The 18,572-nt window shown below is 36.4% G+C and overlaps 3 protein-coding genes across 3 annotated transcripts; 1 reads left to right on the top strand and 2 right to left on the bottom strand.

Moving 5' to 3' along the window:
• The first annotated feature begins 2,269 nt into the window (after positions 1–2,269).
• DAW1 (Transducin/WD40 repeat-like superfamily protein) lies at positions 2,270–13,091 on the top strand. Its single transcript, XM_023684391.2, has 24 exons — positions 2,270–2,428; positions 4,571–4,701; positions 4,800–4,884; positions 4,991–5,044; positions 5,157–5,248; positions 5,590–5,693; positions 5,794–5,866; positions 5,946–6,327; positions 6,911–7,237; positions 7,321–7,527; positions 8,296–8,391; positions 8,481–8,544; positions 8,625–8,752; positions 8,846–9,092; positions 10,245–10,414; positions 10,508–10,629; positions 10,699–10,822; positions 10,902–10,960; positions 11,316–11,400; positions 11,489–11,690; positions 11,769–11,870; positions 12,013–12,149; positions 12,658–12,717; positions 12,847–13,091. The coding sequence occupies exons 1-24, from the start codon at positions 2,390–2,392 to the stop codon at positions 12,949–12,951; spliced, it is 3,195 nt and encodes a 1,064-aa protein (XP_023540159.2). The 5' UTR covers positions 2,270–2,389; the 3' UTR covers positions 12,952–13,091.
• A 69-nt stretch (positions 13,092–13,160) lies between these two features.
• On the bottom strand, positions 13,161–15,122 carry LOC111800612 (uncharacterized). Its single transcript, XM_023684390.2, has 6 exons — positions 14,971–15,122; positions 14,792–14,879; positions 14,630–14,720; positions 13,838–13,922; positions 13,485–13,641; positions 13,161–13,408 (listed from the first exon to the last, which is right to left on the bottom strand). Exons 1-6 carry the CDS (start codon positions 15,010–15,012, stop codon positions 13,281–13,283), a joined length of 591 nt encoding a protein of 196 aa, XP_023540158.2. The 5' UTR covers positions 15,013–15,122; the 3' UTR covers positions 13,161–13,280.
• A 1,680-nt stretch (positions 15,123–16,802) lies between these two features.
• On the bottom strand, positions 16,803–18,412 carry LOC111800405 (HMG1/2-like protein). Its single transcript, XM_023684085.2, has 8 exons — positions 18,258–18,412; positions 18,111–18,165; positions 17,846–17,944; positions 17,661–17,718; positions 17,523–17,567; positions 17,347–17,427; positions 17,170–17,262; positions 16,803–17,089 (listed from the first exon to the last, which is right to left on the bottom strand). Exons 2-8 carry the CDS (start codon positions 18,155–18,157, stop codon positions 17,072–17,074), a joined length of 441 nt encoding a protein of 146 aa, XP_023539853.1. The 5' UTR covers positions 18,158–18,165; positions 18,258–18,412; the 3' UTR covers positions 16,803–17,071.
• Between the last annotated feature and the right edge of the window lie 160 nt (positions 18,413–18,572).

Genomic DNA, 18,572 nt, shown 5'->3' with positions numbered 1-18,572 from the left:
ATTTTTATTTTTTTGTTCGAAATTCAGATGGTTATAAGAATCAAACTATTTTTTGTTTTGAGGCAGACTCGTATTCCTTTATGTATGTTTTTGCATTAGTTTGAGTATACACGAGAGCATACCTATAAGAAAAATGGTTTACAGATCGTACAAATCGACCTCACTATACATTAAATAAACATAAATATCGATAGAGATATTATAAGGTGAACGTAGAGTTTAGTCGGGACAAAAGAAAAGGAATGGATAGAAAAAGAGGTTAGGTTTAGGGTTTAGGTTGTAAAGGGGAAGGTGATATAATGATATGATGGTGAGAGGACCAACATGTTGTGTTGTCATGTGGGACTTCAATAAGAAGAAGAGAATTAAGACTATGATGACACCCAAAGCCAGCATATGTGCAATTATCCTTTCTTTGCACTCTACTCCCTCAATTTATATCTTTTTGCAGTTTAGTCCCTCATCTTTGCTTTGCATTTTTGGGGCCATGGGGACCAATGTTTTATACATTATATTAGTTGTGACTCGTGATTGATTTCATTTTTTGATAACTAATATTCTATCCCCATGTGCCCCTCCTTTCCCCTCTCTCGCTCTCCCATTTCTCGTATGAATTTAGAGTTCATAAATATCGGACAATTGACAATTCAATGATAAAATAAATGTAAGACGTTTTATTTAATAATTATTTTATTTTATTTTTTCAATTCAAACAATTTATAAAATATTTGAATTGGGTTGATTTGAGTTGTTCGCGTCATTTATTTTAGTTTTAATTTTTGATAAAATTATTTATTTTTTAATTTTGAAGAGTGGTCGGAGAATAAATAATTATAATATTAAATAAATGAGTACTTTTATAAATTAATTCATGAATAATAATTTTTAGAAAAGTAAAATAAACCAAATGTTCGATTCGGCCCGACCCAGATACTTTGGGTCTATAGATGTAAGCCCATCTTTTTGTTGGTGGCAAATCTGATTTTAAATTCTTTTATTTGAAATTTTAGAAATTATTTTAAACATTTTTTTTTATAATTTCATTTAAAATGAATGTATTAAAATTTTTATGTTTTAAATAGTAATGGAAAACAAAAGAAAACTATATTCGTCCTAGAGACGAGATTTTAACATAGGTAAGATATCAATATTTAAATTCTAATTCATATAAAATGGGTTGAATTTCTGGTTGAAATTTGAGAAAGATTATTCGGCATAAGAAACACGATAAAGATAATCAAGGTTAAACAGTAAAAAATGAGACGAGAAAGAGGTTGAGATTGACACCAGGATTAATATTAGTTTGCTCCAAAATGTTAAGAAGTAAAATAAAACTGGAAATATCAGAAAAATTGAGAAAAATCTGATGTACTGGAGAATGAAATTGGCCTTATCATACCACTAAAACAATCTAACATCTGGAATAACAAAACCTAACACAAACTAGGGTCTACATTCGGTCAATATAGGGTATCTAGATTGATTCTACAATGCTATGGATTTATCTTTATTAATTTAATTACACATTTTGTGATATCCTTGGTAATGAAACATTGTTTATAAGGATGTGAAAACCTTTTCGTAATAAAGGCGTTTTAAAGGCTTGAAGGGAAGCCTGAACGAGAAAGCACAAAGATGACAATATCTACTAGCGGTGGGCATGGGCCGTTACAATGGTATCAGAGCTAAACACCGAGCGATATTCTAGCGAGGAGACTGTTCCCTGAAGGGGATAGACACGAGGCAGTGTGCACGCTGGGCCCTGGAAGGAGATGGATTTGGTGGGACCGTTACACATCGTTAAGTATGTAATCTTCGATTAAAAAATAATATATATATATATATATATATATATATATATATATATATATATATATAATATAAATTTTTTCTAAATTTAAAAACTAAATAAATACAAAGAGACTAATCTAATCATAATATTCTGATTAGTTTTAAAAAAGAAGAAATATATATATATAGTTGAAAAGAAAGTAAGAAGAGTCATGGTCAAACAGAATCCAAAGGGCGGGAAATAGGTCCCACCGAAAGAAACGTGGCGTTATTTCACTGGTCAGGGAGTGTTAGTTTTCAGGACTCATTTGATGAGCGTCCACGTGTCACCTTCAGATGATCCAAACCTTCCATTTGTTTTTTTTTTTTTTGAAAAAACCGCTTGGCTCCTCTCTGCCCCACCCCCCATTTTCGCCTCTCTGCTCAAAAGAAACTTCATCATGTATATATATATATATATAATTAAGACAAATCAACATTCTTCGGTTATCACAAAGCGGATTTCATTTTCCATTTTCAGTCTTCTCTACTGATCTCACTTCTCGTCACTTCTCGTTCACTCAGATTCTCAGAGAGTGGAGCTTTCGCATGTGTCAAGATGTTTGTGAAGAAACTCGTCGAGAAGGCTTCGCGGAAGGTTAGTCACTCTTAAATTTCTTTTTCACATTCTTCTCTACTTCCGATCATCTTTACTGAATCGTCAACATTACACTCTCGATCGGACTCTTTTGATCTATAATGCTTCAATTTCTTTACCGGATCACTGCTTCGATTGAGTCGTTCTGCTGTGTTTGTTCTTATAGAATCTACGACGCTTAGCTTGAGTGAAAAAACAGAACCTCGCATATCGAATCGATACCAAATTTCTTCCGCTTTTCGCAATGAGATTTCAAAATTGATAAATGCGGAGTTCATTTTCTTGTTTCTGTTTACTAATTTTTTCTTTTAATTCCTGGAAAGTGTAGGAAAATGAAAAAATTGCTGCATTCTTGGAATCTGTAAAGAAAGTGTAGTTGTAGGAGTTGAAATTTCTTAGATTTGATGCCGATTCAAATGTGATGCGTTTTATTATGGTTTTATCCTTCCTCTATTTCGATTCTGCAAATCGGCCGAAGCTCCTCGAGTCGAAGAAGAGAAGAGGAGAAGAAGGAACTGTCACACGTGGATGTGGATTTTTACTCTTTTTTTAATTGTTGAAAAAGCATTGATCGTCGCGACTAGTGGAGTCGGCAGATAACGCCAAAACCGATATTTATTGGTTTATAATTTATTCGTTAACATGAAAAGAGAATACAATAATAGTAGTATTTATTTATTTTTAATAGTGATAGAAAATAGATATTTATTTAAAAAAAAAAATATAGAGACGAAAAGTATTGAAATTGATGCTTTTAATAACTGAATTCAGTAAATATAGATATAAAAGAGTAAGGGAGACGACCAGTTCACGTGATGGACGGCGAGGATTTGGGTAAAGAGCTGAAATATATATATAATCAGAAATGAAGGCGTTGTACAGAGCTAATTAAACCTGCCCATGTCCAGAGGGTTGGACATGGATTGCCCTAGTGAACGGGAATCTGGTTATTAAATTTATTTCAAACCGCAGTCCGTAAGTATTTATATTTTTAATTACACGTCGACCCTTCATTTATATTACTTTTCAATTTTCATTTAATTACCATTTTTAGCTCATTTAATTGTCCACATTGATTTAGTGTGCGAGTAGTTTTGTAATTTATTTCCCATTATTTTAAAAAAATTAATTTAATTCATTATGTTTTCCGTGAAATGACATAAATGTATAGGAAAAATTAGTCATCTACTGATTCTTTAAATTTTAGAAATTGACATAAATATAGCCTTTTCTTTTTTAATGGCCTAATTTCTCTTTTAAGTTGCCAACTTGCTGTCGTGTCGGTTTTTATTATTTTTTTTATTTTTAATTTCAGTAATGCAGAATGAAACTTTAAACATCTAACATTTAGAATAAATATTTTAAATTTTGACTAATTAAACTGAGCTTATGTGGATTTCTCGGAGGTGTGTTCCTTTTTTATCTTTTAGTTATTTATGGTTAGGATTCAAAATTTTGTCCTTTAGATACAAAAACTACTGTCATTAATTTTTAGTCACAAAAATTTCATCCCTCATAGTAATCTTAAAACAATGGTCGTTAATTTTTTAAGTACGAGAAATTGTATAATAGACTGTAACTATATCGGTTATCGAAAAGTTTAGAGTTAAATTTGATTGTTGTGTACTAAATTATCCCTTTAGTTGAATTGAACCCCCCTGATGGTTAGAACATAAAAGGGTTAACAATCTCGCAGCGATTTGGAAGGACGTGCTGCTTGTGATGGCAACAGTCTTTGTTGAAGATTGTTGAAGATTGTTGAGAGGAATCCTATATTGGCTAACTAAAAGAATGATCATGAGTTTATAAGGTAAGGAATACACCTCCATTGGTAATGAGGTCTTTTAGGAAAAGTTCAAAGTGGACAATATCATATCAGTGTAGAGATTCGTAATTCCTAACTGTCTTCTGATGGCGCTGTTTCTTTAAACGATTGACTAGAAAGAGCTTTAAACGATTACTTCTGAAGAAATGCAAATTAGAATAATAAAAGTGGTTGAAGATTCTTTCTGTTATATGGTATGTGAGAAGGAAGAACAAGAAATGAGGGAAAACAATGGTTGAAGAGTATGATAAACATTTATTGATTTGTCCATGGAAAAATGAAAGTGTTGTAGTAATTCGCATGTTTATGATGCACAGACAGGAAGCACCCTTGATGGTGTGAAAGGAAGCGAGGTGGAACCACGCCTTGCCTTCCACTATGGCATTCCTTCAGGCTCTACTATTTCTGCTTATGACTCAATACAGAAGATTCTTGCTCTTTCTACCAGGTACGTTCCCTTCGTCCCACCCTTAATCATAACTTACATTTTACAAATTATTCTCTAATTAAGTGTGTTTAACTTTCATTGTTTATTGTTGTTCGTAGCGATGGTCGAATTAAGCTATTTGGAAAAGATAACACTCAAACTCTACTTGAATCTAAGGAGGCAACTCCTAGCAAGTTTTTGCAAGTATACTCTCATTCTTATGTTTTCAATTCTGTTTCTACTAAGCATTTATCTTCAGGTGCTTTCAAATAAGTCGAATCCTTAAGACATTGTGGTTATTGATTTTCAGTTCATGGAGAACCAGGGATTCCTTCTTAACGTTACTTCAAAGAACCAAATTGAGGTATTTCACTTAGAGGAGACTTATTTTAATATCATATCATTGCCGAGGATCGTAATTTCTAATTGTGATCCGTCTCTAGTGTAATATAGACTAACCTGCTTGTGTCGTGTAGGTATGGGATATAGACAGGAAGCTGTTGTCACATGTGCATGTTTTTGAGGAAGAAATCACCTCATTCACGATCTTGCAACAAAATCCGTATATGTAAGTTTGTTCTACTTTCCTTGAGAACCTAGACCTATTATGTGGGGTCCCTGTGTTAGGAATCACGAACCTCTAGACCTGTTATGAGAGGTCCTTGTGTTAGGAATCACGAACCTCTAGACTTGTTATGAGGGGTCCCTATGTTAGGAATCACCAGCCTCTACAATGGTATGATATTATCCACTTTGAGCTAAAGCTCTCGTGACGATGTTTTTGGTTTCCCAAGAAGGTCTCATACCAATAGAGATCTATTCCTTATAAATTCATGATCAACCCCTTAATTAGTCGATATGGAACTCCTCTCCCAACAATCTTCAACACCCTGTTCTTGAAACTTGCAGGTTCGTTGGAGATTATCTCGGTAATGTTTCAATTTTGAAGCTTGACCAAAGTCTCGGCAACATAGTACAAATGAATTACATCATACCTGTTTCAGCCTCACGGGGTGAGACCCATTCTCTTCCCTCCCTCTATGAAGTTTCTTTGAACATCTTTCTCACAAATTGTTTATAGTATAATTATGCATACCCCATCATTTTGTTCAGGAAATCCAGCTGATGTTACCAGTGACACCTCTGTAAACCACATACTACCACAACCGACCACTGAATTCAAGAGGTAATAATGGATACCATGGCCTTGACTCATACAGCTATGGTAAGGTTATCACTATAATTTTTGTTTCTACTCCTTGTAGAGTGCTGCTAATATTCAAGGATGGCTTGATTGTTTTGTGGGGAATTAAAGAATCCAAATCCATTTTCATCACGGGGGGAAATAACATGCTATCTTCATATCAAGAAGCAAAGAAGGTGACTTCTGCATGTTGGGTTTGCCCTTTAGGAAGCAAAGTTGCTGTAGGATATAGCAATGGAGATGTTTTAATATGGGCCATTCTTTATGGCCAAAATCCAAAAGCTGAATCAGCTTCAGAGAATAGCGGTCGCTCTGGTCCTTTATACAAGCTTAATCTCGGATATAAGTTGGACCAAATTCCTATTGCATCGCTGAGGTGTGATTATATGGATGCTAAAACAAGTCGACTATATGTTATGGGTGCCTCTTCAAACTCCCTGCAGGTACTATAGTTTAAGATGAAACTGTTCCAAATACTTTTCAGTTAAGCGTATTACTTTATCAATATACGATTCATGCTTTTCCAAGGTGTGTTGCCATGTGTCATGGTCATACTTGTCCAAGGCGTGTTGCCTATAGCCACATGGCAGATGTCTCGGTCTTACTTGTCTTGGACATGTTGTCCATGGTTGCATGCCTGTTCCAAACCCCTCTTACATGCTTTCATCTTAGATAGGTCTTCACCATTTCACGTTGGGTCAATACGGGGTGTATGACCGTTCACTAAAACCATGTCTACACCTGCCAGGGCTAAAATGCCCCAAAATGTACTATAGGGGGATATGACTAGTTGTCTCTTCTTCCTACCCTGAGTTATATGCTATTTAAGCCGTGATATTTCTAAATTTGCTTATAGTCATATAACGTTACATTCTTCAGTTCTTCAAATCGTTTTTAAATATATTTCCTCGCTCACGTTTTCTAAACCTTTTCTCGCAACATGAATGAAGGACGTTCATTATGCATGCTTGTACCACAGCGGGCCTAAATTTAAACTGAACTAGCATTTAATCAATTTGGCGGCAGGTAGTGTTGTTAAACGAGCAAATTGAAGCTCGCATGATCAAATTGGGGCTACAGTTGTCCGAAGCTTGCATTGACATGGAAATCATTTCAAGCCTCAGTGATCACAGCAAGAACAAACAAGATTATCTACTATTGCTTGGAAAATCTGGGTGTGTTTATGCCTATGATAATTGCTTGATTGAGAAATATCTCCTACAACAATGCCAATCCAGGTCGGCTACCTCACTTCCAAAGGAGGCTATGCTTAAGATTCCGTTGCTTGATTCAAACATAACTGTGGCAAGATTTTTCACCAATAATTCTTGTTCTCTACATCCTTCAGATGAGGTATGTTTAAAGCGTAAATCATTCCATGCTTTTATGCATTCTAATCCTCACCATATATTACTGTCTTATATGTGGCATTGTAGGATTACATTCAGCGGATAAAGGACATTCCTTCCCTTGTTCTTTCTGAGCCAAAACCAAAGGAAGTAGTAACATATTTGAATACGGTCGAATTTGGTGGATTTTCTAAGGTTGAGAATCTGTATATATCAGGACATAATGATGGAAGCGTAAATTTTTGGGATGCATCATGTCCAATTTTTATCCCAATCCTTTCACTACAACAACAGGTAATATTTTTCTTATCTGAGTTATGATAGTTCAAATAAAAGAAATTTTAGTTTCTTTTCGTATCTTGGGCTATCTGTACTCATTTGTGACGCCGCAATGACATGGTATTGTCCACTTTGAGCATAAGTTCTCGTGGCTTTACTTTTAGTTTCCCCAAAAGGACTCATTCCAATGGAGATATATTCTTTACTTATAAATACACGACCAACCCCTTGATTAGCAGATGTGGGATTCCTTTCCCAACAATCCTCCCCTCAAATGGAGTCCTCTCGAACAACCTCCTCTTGAGTGAGGCTTGACTCCTAGAACCCTCGAACAATTGTTCGATTCCTTTTCCAACAATCCTCAACAATCCTCTCCTCAAATAGAGTCCTCTCGAACAACCTTCCCTTAATCGAGGCTTGACTCCTAGGGTCCTCGACCAATTGGTCGACACTTGAGTCACTTTTGACTACACCTTCAAATCTCACCACTTCTTTATTCAACATTTGAGGATTCTATTGACATGACTAAGTTAAGGGCATCACTCTGATACCATGTTAGAAACCACGACTCTTCGCAACGGTATGATATTGCCCAGTTTGAGCATAAGCTCTCAAGGCTTTACTTTTAGTTTCCCCAAAAAGCCTCATTCCAATAGAGATGTATTCCTTATAAACCTATTATCAACCCCTTAATTAGCCGACGCAGGACTCCCTCCCAAGATGATTCGAGCATGTTTTTTTTTTCCATAATTATAACTAAATATTTTATTAATTATAATGCAGAGTGAGGATGATTTTTCTTTAAGTGGAATACCAGTGACAGCATTGCATTTTGATGGCAATTCCCAAATTCTTATTTCTGGAGACCACAGCGGAACGGTGAACTGATATGCATGTTTGAATCATTTTACAAAACTGAAAACCTAGGCTTTTTAATGATCTAACGTTATGACTTTTGTACTCATCAGGTCCGCATCTTTAAATTTCGACCAGAATCTTATGCGGCAGACAACAGTTTTATGCCTTTCCAAGGTAGTTTTACTGTTATAAGTTGAGTTTTCCATGTTGCAAAGTGCAATGATGTTCTAAAAGTGATCATTTGCATACCCCAGGCAGTACAAAGAAACGGAACAATCATATTATCCAGAGTGTTAAACTTGTACAAGTTGATGGTTCAGTACTTGTAATTAGCATCAGCCCCAGATCAAATCATCTTGCTGTTGGAACTGATAAAGGATATGTGAGCTTATTCTCTTATTTCACACTTTCTTTCTTGGTTTTTAAATGTTGCAATAAGATTCTAATTTGTTGTAACTTTGATCATTTTCGACAGATTTCTCTGTTCGATATACAAGGGTCGAGTCTAATATATCAAAAACGCATCGCCAGTGAAATATGTAGCGGCGTCATTTCTTTGCAGTTTGAGAGCTGCAATTTGCAGGGTTTTGAGAAAAATGTTCTCACTATTGCAACAAAGGACTCTTCTATTTTGGCTCTTGAAAGTGAAACGGGGAATACATTGAGTGCTAACATGGTTCATCCCAAGAAACCCTCCACAGCTCTATTCATGCAGATTTTATGTAAGATCTATACCTTCTACTGGTTTTCTGTTTTTACTTGAATCATCCTTATAAGAAACGCTAATCCTTTGAACCCTAATTCTTGAATCATCCGAAACTCTAATCCTCATTCCAATGATCACCCTAATCCTTGAATTATGTTGATAAGGAAACCCTAATCCTTGAATCATCTTGATAAAGAAACCCTAATTTTTGAATTATCTTGATAAGGAAACCCTAATCCTCAGCCCAGCCCAATGATCCAAATAAAAAACCCTAATCAGCCGTCCTGATAAGGAAACATTAATCAGGAAACCTTAATCCTCAGCCCAATGATCCAAACAAGAAATTCTAATAAGCAGCCCAATAATCACGAAACCTTAATCCTCAGCCCAATGATCCAAACAAGAAATTCTAATAAGCAGCCCAATGATCCAAACTTTTGTGTTGGAGCAAGAGATGATCTAAATTAATACAATCAACCAAGAGATAAGATTAAAATTAGATTACCTCTGGTAACGCCCAGACCCGCTGCTAGTACTGATTGTCCTCTTTGGGCTCTCCTTTTTTTTATTTTTTATTTTTTATTTTTACTCAAGGTTTTTAAAACGGGTTTGGTAGGGAAAGGTTTCCACATTCTGTAAAGAGTGTTTGTTCTCATCTCCAACCAATGTGGGATATCACACTAGATAAAAAATCTACTAGCAAGATTTGAAACTTTGTTCTAAATTGAGTTGTTCTACCATCGAACTTGATCAAGACTTAATTAAATGACTCTGCAATTTACCCAAGAATTTAATTGAAACTTAGAAATAGCCAAGATGATCTCGAATTGAAAGATACAATTTACCCCAAGAATTTGATTGAAACTTAGAAATATCCACGATGATGCTCGAAGAATGGCTTCAATACAATTTACCCCTAAGAATTTGATTGAAACTTAGAAATAGCTACGATGATGCTCGAATTTCTAGGAGAAAAGTTTTAACTTAGAGTTCAATTTCATTCATAAAAAAATCTCACACCCTCCCTTGTGACCATTTTGACAAGTAATTACCCACATTTTGTTCCCTGCAAGAAATTATAAAATTAAAATAATAAATAAAGTTTTGTAACAAATTATAAATCAAGTGCAAATCCACTACTGAATTATTTTGGTTTGGATTGGTGCAGATGGACAAGATGCATCAACCAGAGGGTCAGTCATGTCAGACGATCTTGAACCGGGAAAACGGAGCAGCAGCAGCAGCAGTCCAGCAGTGGATGGTGTGCCAAGACAGCCGTTGGTATTACTATGTTCTGAGAAAGCTGCGTATATCTATTCCTTCGTGCATGCTGTTCAGGTAGCCATCATCTGCAGCCCCCACCCATTTGAATTACTTTTCTACATCATCATATGACAGACTACCACCACTGCCATTGTTCCTTCTTCTCAGGGAGTAAAGAAGGTTCTTTACAAGAAGAAGTTTCACTCATCATGTTGTTGGGCTTCCACCTTCTACACTACCTCAGATGTTGCCCTCTTCCTTGTTTTTGGCAATGGCAAAATTGAAATAAGGTGCTGCCTTTTATTCACTGTACCACAGCTTTATGAACAATATTAACTTAAATACCCCACCAATCATAGGTCCTTGCCGGAGTTCTCTCTCTTAAAGGAGACTACAGTAAGAGGCTTCAACTATTCTCCTTCAAAACTTGATTCGTTGCCTGAAAGCACTGCATGTTCTTCCAAGGATGGAGAACTTCTTGTGGTAAGATCGCTAAATGCTTTTATTAATTTTTATGTCTTATGTGAGCATCTGCTTTGATTTTCGTCCTCTTTGTGAACAGGTGAATGGTGATCAAGAAATTTTTGTCATCTCGGTATTGTCCCATAAGAAGAGCTTTAGGTATGATATTGTCCACTTTGAGCATAAGCTCTCATGGTTTTGCTTTCGGTTTCTTCAAAAAGCCACATATCGATGGAGAGATGTATTCATTACTTATAAACTCATGATCATCATCTTAATTAATCAACGTAAGACTACTCTTTTTTCTTGAACATAGTACACCATAGAGTCTCCCCTAAGGCCTATAGAGCCCTAGAACAACCTCTCATTTCTCTGGAGCCTTTAAACAAAGCACCCTTGATCATCATCCTAACTAGTCAACGTGGGACTACTCCTTTCAATAATCCTCAACAACGATATCTTTATTTATTCGACATATTAATTTGTTACTTCAAGAAGTTTGTTTTTTCTCCAGGATCATGGACTCTGTCAGTCACATATACAGGAAAGATTACGTGATTCCACCTGAAGGGTCCATTGCACACAAGGAGAAAAAGAAGGTACAAACATTGCTTGCTTAAACTGCAGCTGTAACAAGAATATTAAATCAAAAGGGTAAGAAAAACAACATGTTTTTGTGAATGCTAGGGGGGTATATTTACTTCTGTTTTCCAAGAGATTTCTGGAAGCAAAGCAAAGCAGGCTCCTGATATGGAAGCAGAAGATAGTAGAGAAAGTGTTGAAGAACTTAGCGTAGTGTTTTCAGCTTCCAACTTCCACAGGGACGTTAAGACTGCTGAAGATACTGAAAAGTTGGTCGAAAATGAGGACGAGCCTGCGTTGGATATAGGTATTCATTCACTCCACGTGCTATTCTTCTATCATTTACTTAAAATGGTGTCTAAATCTTCTCCTATCTGTGTTTCAGATGACATCGAAATTGAAGATGCTGTTGAAAAACCAAAAGAACAGAGCATGTTGGGTTCTCTCAATAAGCAAAAGTTGGCCAGTACGTTTAATTCTTTTAAAGGTCAGTTCCCCACCAACCTCCACAAAAGATGGAATCTTTTTTTGATGCTTTCTAATTGCTGGTTATTTGAACTAATTTGGTTCTCAAGAGTGTAAAATTATATTTTAACTGATACCGTATGTATGCGTCGTAAAAAATTCAGGAAAGCTAAAACAGATGAAGGCGAAGACAGAGAAGAACTCGAGCAAGGAAGAGCAAGTTGATTGGAATACAGCAGCAGATAGTAAGGCAGGTGCAGTTGATCAGATCAAGAAGAAGTACGGGTTTTCATCAGCCGGTGTAAGTATACATTGCCTGCCTGCCAACCATCTCTTATCTATGCATTCAAGTGGCTCTAAACTCTTAAATCATGAGACTAAATATCCCATATTGGTGGGAGAGTGAAACGAAACATTCTTTATGAGATGTAGAAACCTCTCTAGACGCATTTTTAAAACCATGAGACTAATAGTGATACATAACGAGCTAAAACGGACAATATCTACGAGCGGTGGGCTTGAAATGTTATAAATAGTATTAGAGCCAGACATCAGGCTATGTGCGAGCAAGGACAAGGACGCTGGCCCTCAAGAAATGTAGATTGTGAGATCTCATATTGGTTTAGGAGGGGAATGAAACATTTCTTATAAGAGTGTGGAAATCTCTCCCTAATAGACACGTTTTAAAACAGTGAGGCTGACAACGACACATAACGGATCAAAACTTGAACTCTCATGAACTTGCTCAAAATTGATCACCATCCTTCTTTTTTTTTTTTTTTTTTTTTTTTTTTTTTTTTTGCTTGCAGGAAACAAGTGATGCAAAGATGGCAGAAAGCAAGTTGCAAGAGAATGCAAAAAAATTACAGGTAGGTCCAAAGGTTCAGGCTTCATTTTCTCTGTTCAATACAAGTCCCCATCATTGAATTTGATATAGGGAGGATTAAACAATACCTGATTATGGAGATATCATATGTTAGTATCTGTTCATTACGTAGGGAATCAACCAAAGAGCTACAGAAATGCAAGACACAGCGAAGTCATTTTCATCCATGGCAAATCAATTACTGCGAACTGCTGAACAACATGGAACACGTAATTAACTCTCTATCAACTTTATTTTTATTTATTGTTTATATATTTTGATTGCTTTTGTTGTGCATAATTAACTTTAAATTCTATGTAGCTCCTCCAAATCTAAAATTATTGTACCAAAATTTCCACTTACATAGGACATTTACCATCTGTGGCTTTGTATGTTGATCGAAATGGTTAGCACTAAGCTGGGTAATCATAAATATAAACCACTGTAAAATCCAACAAACAGTAAATAAATTTGAAATCATAAAGATCCTTGAAGAGTTAGATCCGCCACCAACTTATCACAAGTTTAGACATATCCTGCCCTAAAACTTACTTAAAAGTAGAACAGCTAATGCTGCTGATGCTGCTGTTCCAGCATGTTCAACAGTTGGGCATGAACTTGCTCTGTAGCACCATCCCTATTACTTGGATTCAACGTAAATATATTTGCCCCTGGATGATTTCTCAGCCTTGCAACTGTTCATAATTTCACAGCAAATCTTAATCCAAGTGAAAGACAAAGCTGAGTATTGAATTTATGGGAATAATTTACCTCCAGGTATATCCCGCCCAGACTTGGGGATGGGGATTGAAGCCAAAACTGGAGTATTTGATTCCAAAACCTTAAGAACTGCCGGGAAAAATGATGAACTAAACAATTCCATCTTCCCAACCTCGTCTATGATGAACAGATCTGTATCTTTTTCAACCTGCCAGATACCATTTCTTCAGAAGTTATATTAAGGCCATAAACCCGTAACCTCGAAGGAGAACGCTTTCCTGTTTTTATTTATTTATTTATTTAGATAAACACGATGGAGAACACTGTCTTTTCATCCTAGACAGAGATCATTGCTTTAGCCATTCAAAATAGAGTTATTCTAAGTTCCTAATAACCCATGTTACCTGCAATTCTGGCAATGCCAATGACTCAAATGATGCTATATCAACTTTATACCTCCCAACAGTGGGCCATCTTAAAGACTCTGAGCTGCAATGGATATCAATATAGTTACAGGAAACATGAACATAAACATGAACTTTATACCCTCCAATCAAGTTTAGGCACTCTCTCAAGGCTAGAATGCAATCCTCAACACATAAACATAAACATGCTCAGGGCGCAAACAAATTTGAGTGTATGAACTTTCTGTTAAAGTTCATTAATTTTAAAGACACATCCGTAGATGTTACCCTAAACTCAGGATTTCAAAAGGTCATAAAACTACATCATTTCAAGTCTCATGCCCACACCGATTCAAGCTCACACAAAATTAATGCAGCCATTCTTTAGAACTCAAGGACTGTTCCAAGTAAGGTCGCAGCAATGCAACCACTCTCATATATTAAGAAAAATGACAGCACATACACTGTCAGGACAGAGAATGTTAAGAATATATGAAAAATGATGAACAGTTCACAGTGACAAGTCGTAAGTCGCCATAGTTGAAGAACAAGGCCTCACGGCATAGAACATGTTCATCCTAGAACTTCAAACCTATACCATGCTAGAACTCCAAATTTAGTTCACATTGCATTGGAGTTTAGATGAGAAACGGAGCAAAGGAGAATCACAAGCCATTGCATTACAAATTAAGCAAATAATCCATAAATTCCCACAGAATTGGAAGAAAATGAAGAAGAACCAGCGGAAGTGAGATAATGATTGAGTGAGAGAGGAGAGAGAGAGGTGAGCACCTGGACACAGAGATCGAAGCAAGGGGAGATGTTCGGCCATCTAAGGTAACGACTTCAAAGCCAACACGCTGGCTTTCTTGCCTGACTTCTCCTGTGACAACGGAACATCCATAGCAAAATCGATCGCAGAGAAACAAAAAGAGGAAGAAATGTGCTTCTTACGAGTATAGAAGCCTTTGATCTTCAAGTTAGGGTTAGAGGCTTTAAGCATCTCAAAAACCCTGACGATCAGAGTGGTTTTGCCCACAGCCTACACCCAAACAAAACATGATCACATTTCTTTTCATTCAAATGTATTCATCCAAATCCATTTTACGATCGACGGCGGAGCAAAAGATTACCGGAGGCCCCGTAACCAGCAAGCACCGCCCTGGCCCTCCCATTTCTCTGTTCTTCCACGCTTTTGAAATTGCTACCACTAGATCACATTAATCTTTCTCACGATTGGTTTATTTAAATCAATTTCAGTCCCTTTTTCAAATACTAATGATCTTTTTAATATTAAAAATTGTTATTGAGATGAATAATTTTTCATTTTGATCTGTTGCCCCACCCGTAACTGATATTGTCCATAACTGATACTCACCTCATCCCTAACTGATATTATCTCACCCCACCCCTAACTGATATTGTCCATTTTAGCTCATTAGGTATAATTCGTCAAACCCCTAACTGATATTGTCCATTTTAGCTCATTAGGTATAATTCGTCAAACAACCAATGGTTCAACTCTGCGACAACATGAAAAAACCAAAAAATGGTTCACATCCCTCCCTCTCTATCTATTGAAGGGATGGAAGGACAGAGGCCTTTGGTGTCCCCTCCGGTCAAGAATTGGTGCCTCACAATCACTAGCCAATATTCTAGTGTCCTAGGCGTAGAGGAACCACACCAATCCATCCCTACTAGATATTTACCCTACCCCTAGCAGATATTGTCTATTTTAGCTCGTTAAGTATAATTCGTCAAATAGGGACATGTTTTCACACTCGTTATAGGGACATGTTTTCACACTCATTATAGGGACATGTTTTCACACTCATTATAGGGACATGTTTTCACACTCGTTTTATTCCCCTCTCAACATGGGATCACAAGCACAATTAGATACCTAAAACACAAGTAACAATAATTAAAGGACAAAATCCTAAAGATTTTTTTGTTTTATCAATCGAAAATAAAATACATAAAATTTCATTTGAAGTTTAATAAATGGTGAAGTTGTTGTTAAGCTTAGTTCAATAAATGGTGAAGTTGTTAAGCTTATATCTATCCAAGATTAGTTAGACCTAATGATCACGCATACTCTATTATGTTTTGAATATTTTATCATAAATGACCAAAACTTGCAAATACACGTGTTAAAAGAACGTATATTGACAAACATATAATATCTAGGAATGTACAAATTCAACAAACGTAATGCAACAAATCAATTCTGAACTAACTTGGTGGGATAGCTTTAACATTCATCTTACACATTGTTATTCATTAAATCACCCACCAACTGCCTATTAATGGTGATTTGTGCAAAAAATACGACTCTTGAATGCATAGCAACAGAAGAGCATCACGTTTGGTGGCTCTATACCTATAATAAGTTCGTAGTCTGTCTTCAAGTAATCAAAACGTAAATTGACTAACAACAACACATCACTACACCCATTCTCCAACCTAATTCCATCACTCTCATCTTAACCAATTTAACCAAACTTATTCATCATAACAAAGAACACAAATTTGTTTACCATAACAAAGAATTCGAACCTCAAAATTTGTTCACAAATCAACGACTCAGAACACATCCACTAATTGACTTCTCTCCAGAAACCACAAACAAACTATAACGAAGACCTCACAATTTGAGCCATTTTCAAACTCAGGTGAGAAACCAAAAGAGGAAACGAATGGTCAAAAGTAAGCTTTCAACGTTAAAAACTAGGGGTGAAGTCAACCAACACCATCATTTCATCCTCAAATACCAAGAGAGAATCTAACAAACTTTCAAATCAAAAAGACAACCGACCCAACAAAGCAGATAAGCTCAAGACATGAACACACGCACTCTCATGGTGAATCGCAAGAAGATGGGTCAACGGGAAGATGGAATCTTCAAAATAAGAAATGGCAGAACCAGAAAAGATAAAAAAACAAGATCAGTGGACTAATGAACTAAAACTGAATGTTTGTGAATTACTAACAGATTTTCCTTTCAAATACAGAACCATGTCAACTTAAGGAATCTAACATTGAACAGAGCATTCTTTGTTTTGATTTTTTTTTCTCCCATCTATGCTAACTACCCAAAAAAAGAGAAAAATAAAGTAGCTATTTATCCGAGACATAAGAAAAATCTAAATTGCAGAGTCTTTATGCTCCAAGCTATGAGAAGTTAAATCGCTTATCCTTCAACCACATTCCTCATCCCATACAGTTACACAGTTACTCATCATCATCCTCCTGCAGATGTCAAAACAAAGGATTATGAGACATGTACGACTATTGCAATTGCATACTTCAAACATAGCCTGTTTACAAACCTCTCCACTCTCATCGTCATCTTCTTCGTTGTCATTGACTTCTGATTTGGATTTGTCTGATTCCTCTTCTTCAGCTCCATTGCTACCCTCCGCCTAAAGGATTAATTGTAGCGGATGATTAAGATAAACAAGAGAAAGCAAGTACTCTGGACAAAAAGTTGGGGTAAGAGAGTTTACAAGTTTCTTGTTATAGGCCTGCATCGTCTTGTTGTACTCGGTCTTTTTCTTCTCCGCCTTGCTTACGTAAGGTGCTTTCTCCTGAAAAAATCAAACGGGAACGCATCAGGAACATGTAATTTGATGCAATTATCACAGAACAAAGGGAGTAACAATATCGATTTCCAATAACTTACGGCGTCTGACAATGACCTCCATTTATCACCGCCAGCCTTCCCAACCTGTTCATTTGCCCAAACGGAAACGCGTTTCAAAATTTATGAATTCCCTAAAAGAAATGAAATAAAAAAGGACGCAGATCTAAAATCACTTACAGCGGCCACAGATTTGTTGTTAGGATGCTCCTTTTTGTACTGCTTCCTAAACTCCTCCCTTTATTTTTATGAACAACAAAATCGAACTAGTAAAAATTCGGCAAAAAAGTGACCTCTACTAGACGTTAAAAACACGGATCTCAAAATATATAAACAAAATCAGTAAACTAGAGAGAGAGAAATACATGAAAACGAAAAAAGCACTAGCAGGCCTCTTCGGCTTGTTAGGATCCTTCGCAGCCTTCGCCGATTTCTTACTAGCTCCAGCACTTTTGGTCTTCAACCTAACAAAATTTTAGTAACAAAACACATATAAATCAACCGAAAACAGAACCAAAGATTAAAATTACGAAAACATAAGACCAAACCGCCTACTCCAAAACACACAAGCAAACCAAAAAACAGATTAAAAAAAAAAAAAAAAAAGGCTAAAGTTAACAATGAACTCACTTAGAATCGGCCTTTTTAGGAGCCGCCTTGGATTTACCGCCCTTCATGACGAATCCTGCAGAAAAACAAGCGAAAAATAGGTTAAAAAACCGGAGGAGAGACGGACGAAGAAGAAGCTTGCAAGCGGCGGAGAAATTAGGAGTTTACCTGTAAAACTCTAGGGTTTGGGAGGAAGATAAGGAGATTTAGCTTTGCTTGGTTCGTGTTTGGCGTTAGGCTTTGAAGAGCAAGAGCGAGAGGGATATGAAGGGGGGAGTCGGTTTCGCTAAAGTGAGAAAAGAGAGAAATCGCGAGATCAATTGAAGTCTGGGTTTAGGCGGGATTTCAAAAATCTTTTGCCACGTCATCGATCCGCGTCCTCGTTTCTCATTGGCTCCTCTTTGCCTCTTCCCTTTTGCTTTCCGCTCTTTTGTGTTTCCTCTGTGTGTTGTTTGCAATTTCTTCGCTGTGAATTGTTCCATC

Source organism: Cucurbita pepo, chromosome 8 (assembly GCF_057944985.1).
Source record: "Cucurbita pepo subsp. pepo isolate OVF chromosome 8, ASM5794498v1, whole genome shotgun sequence".
In the NCBI taxonomy this organism is placed as follows: domain Eukaryota; kingdom Viridiplantae; phylum Streptophyta; class Magnoliopsida; order Cucurbitales; family Cucurbitaceae; genus Cucurbita; species Cucurbita pepo.
The sequence above is the reverse complement of the archived record's forward strand: the minus strand, read 5'-3'. Positions and strand labels throughout refer to the sequence as shown.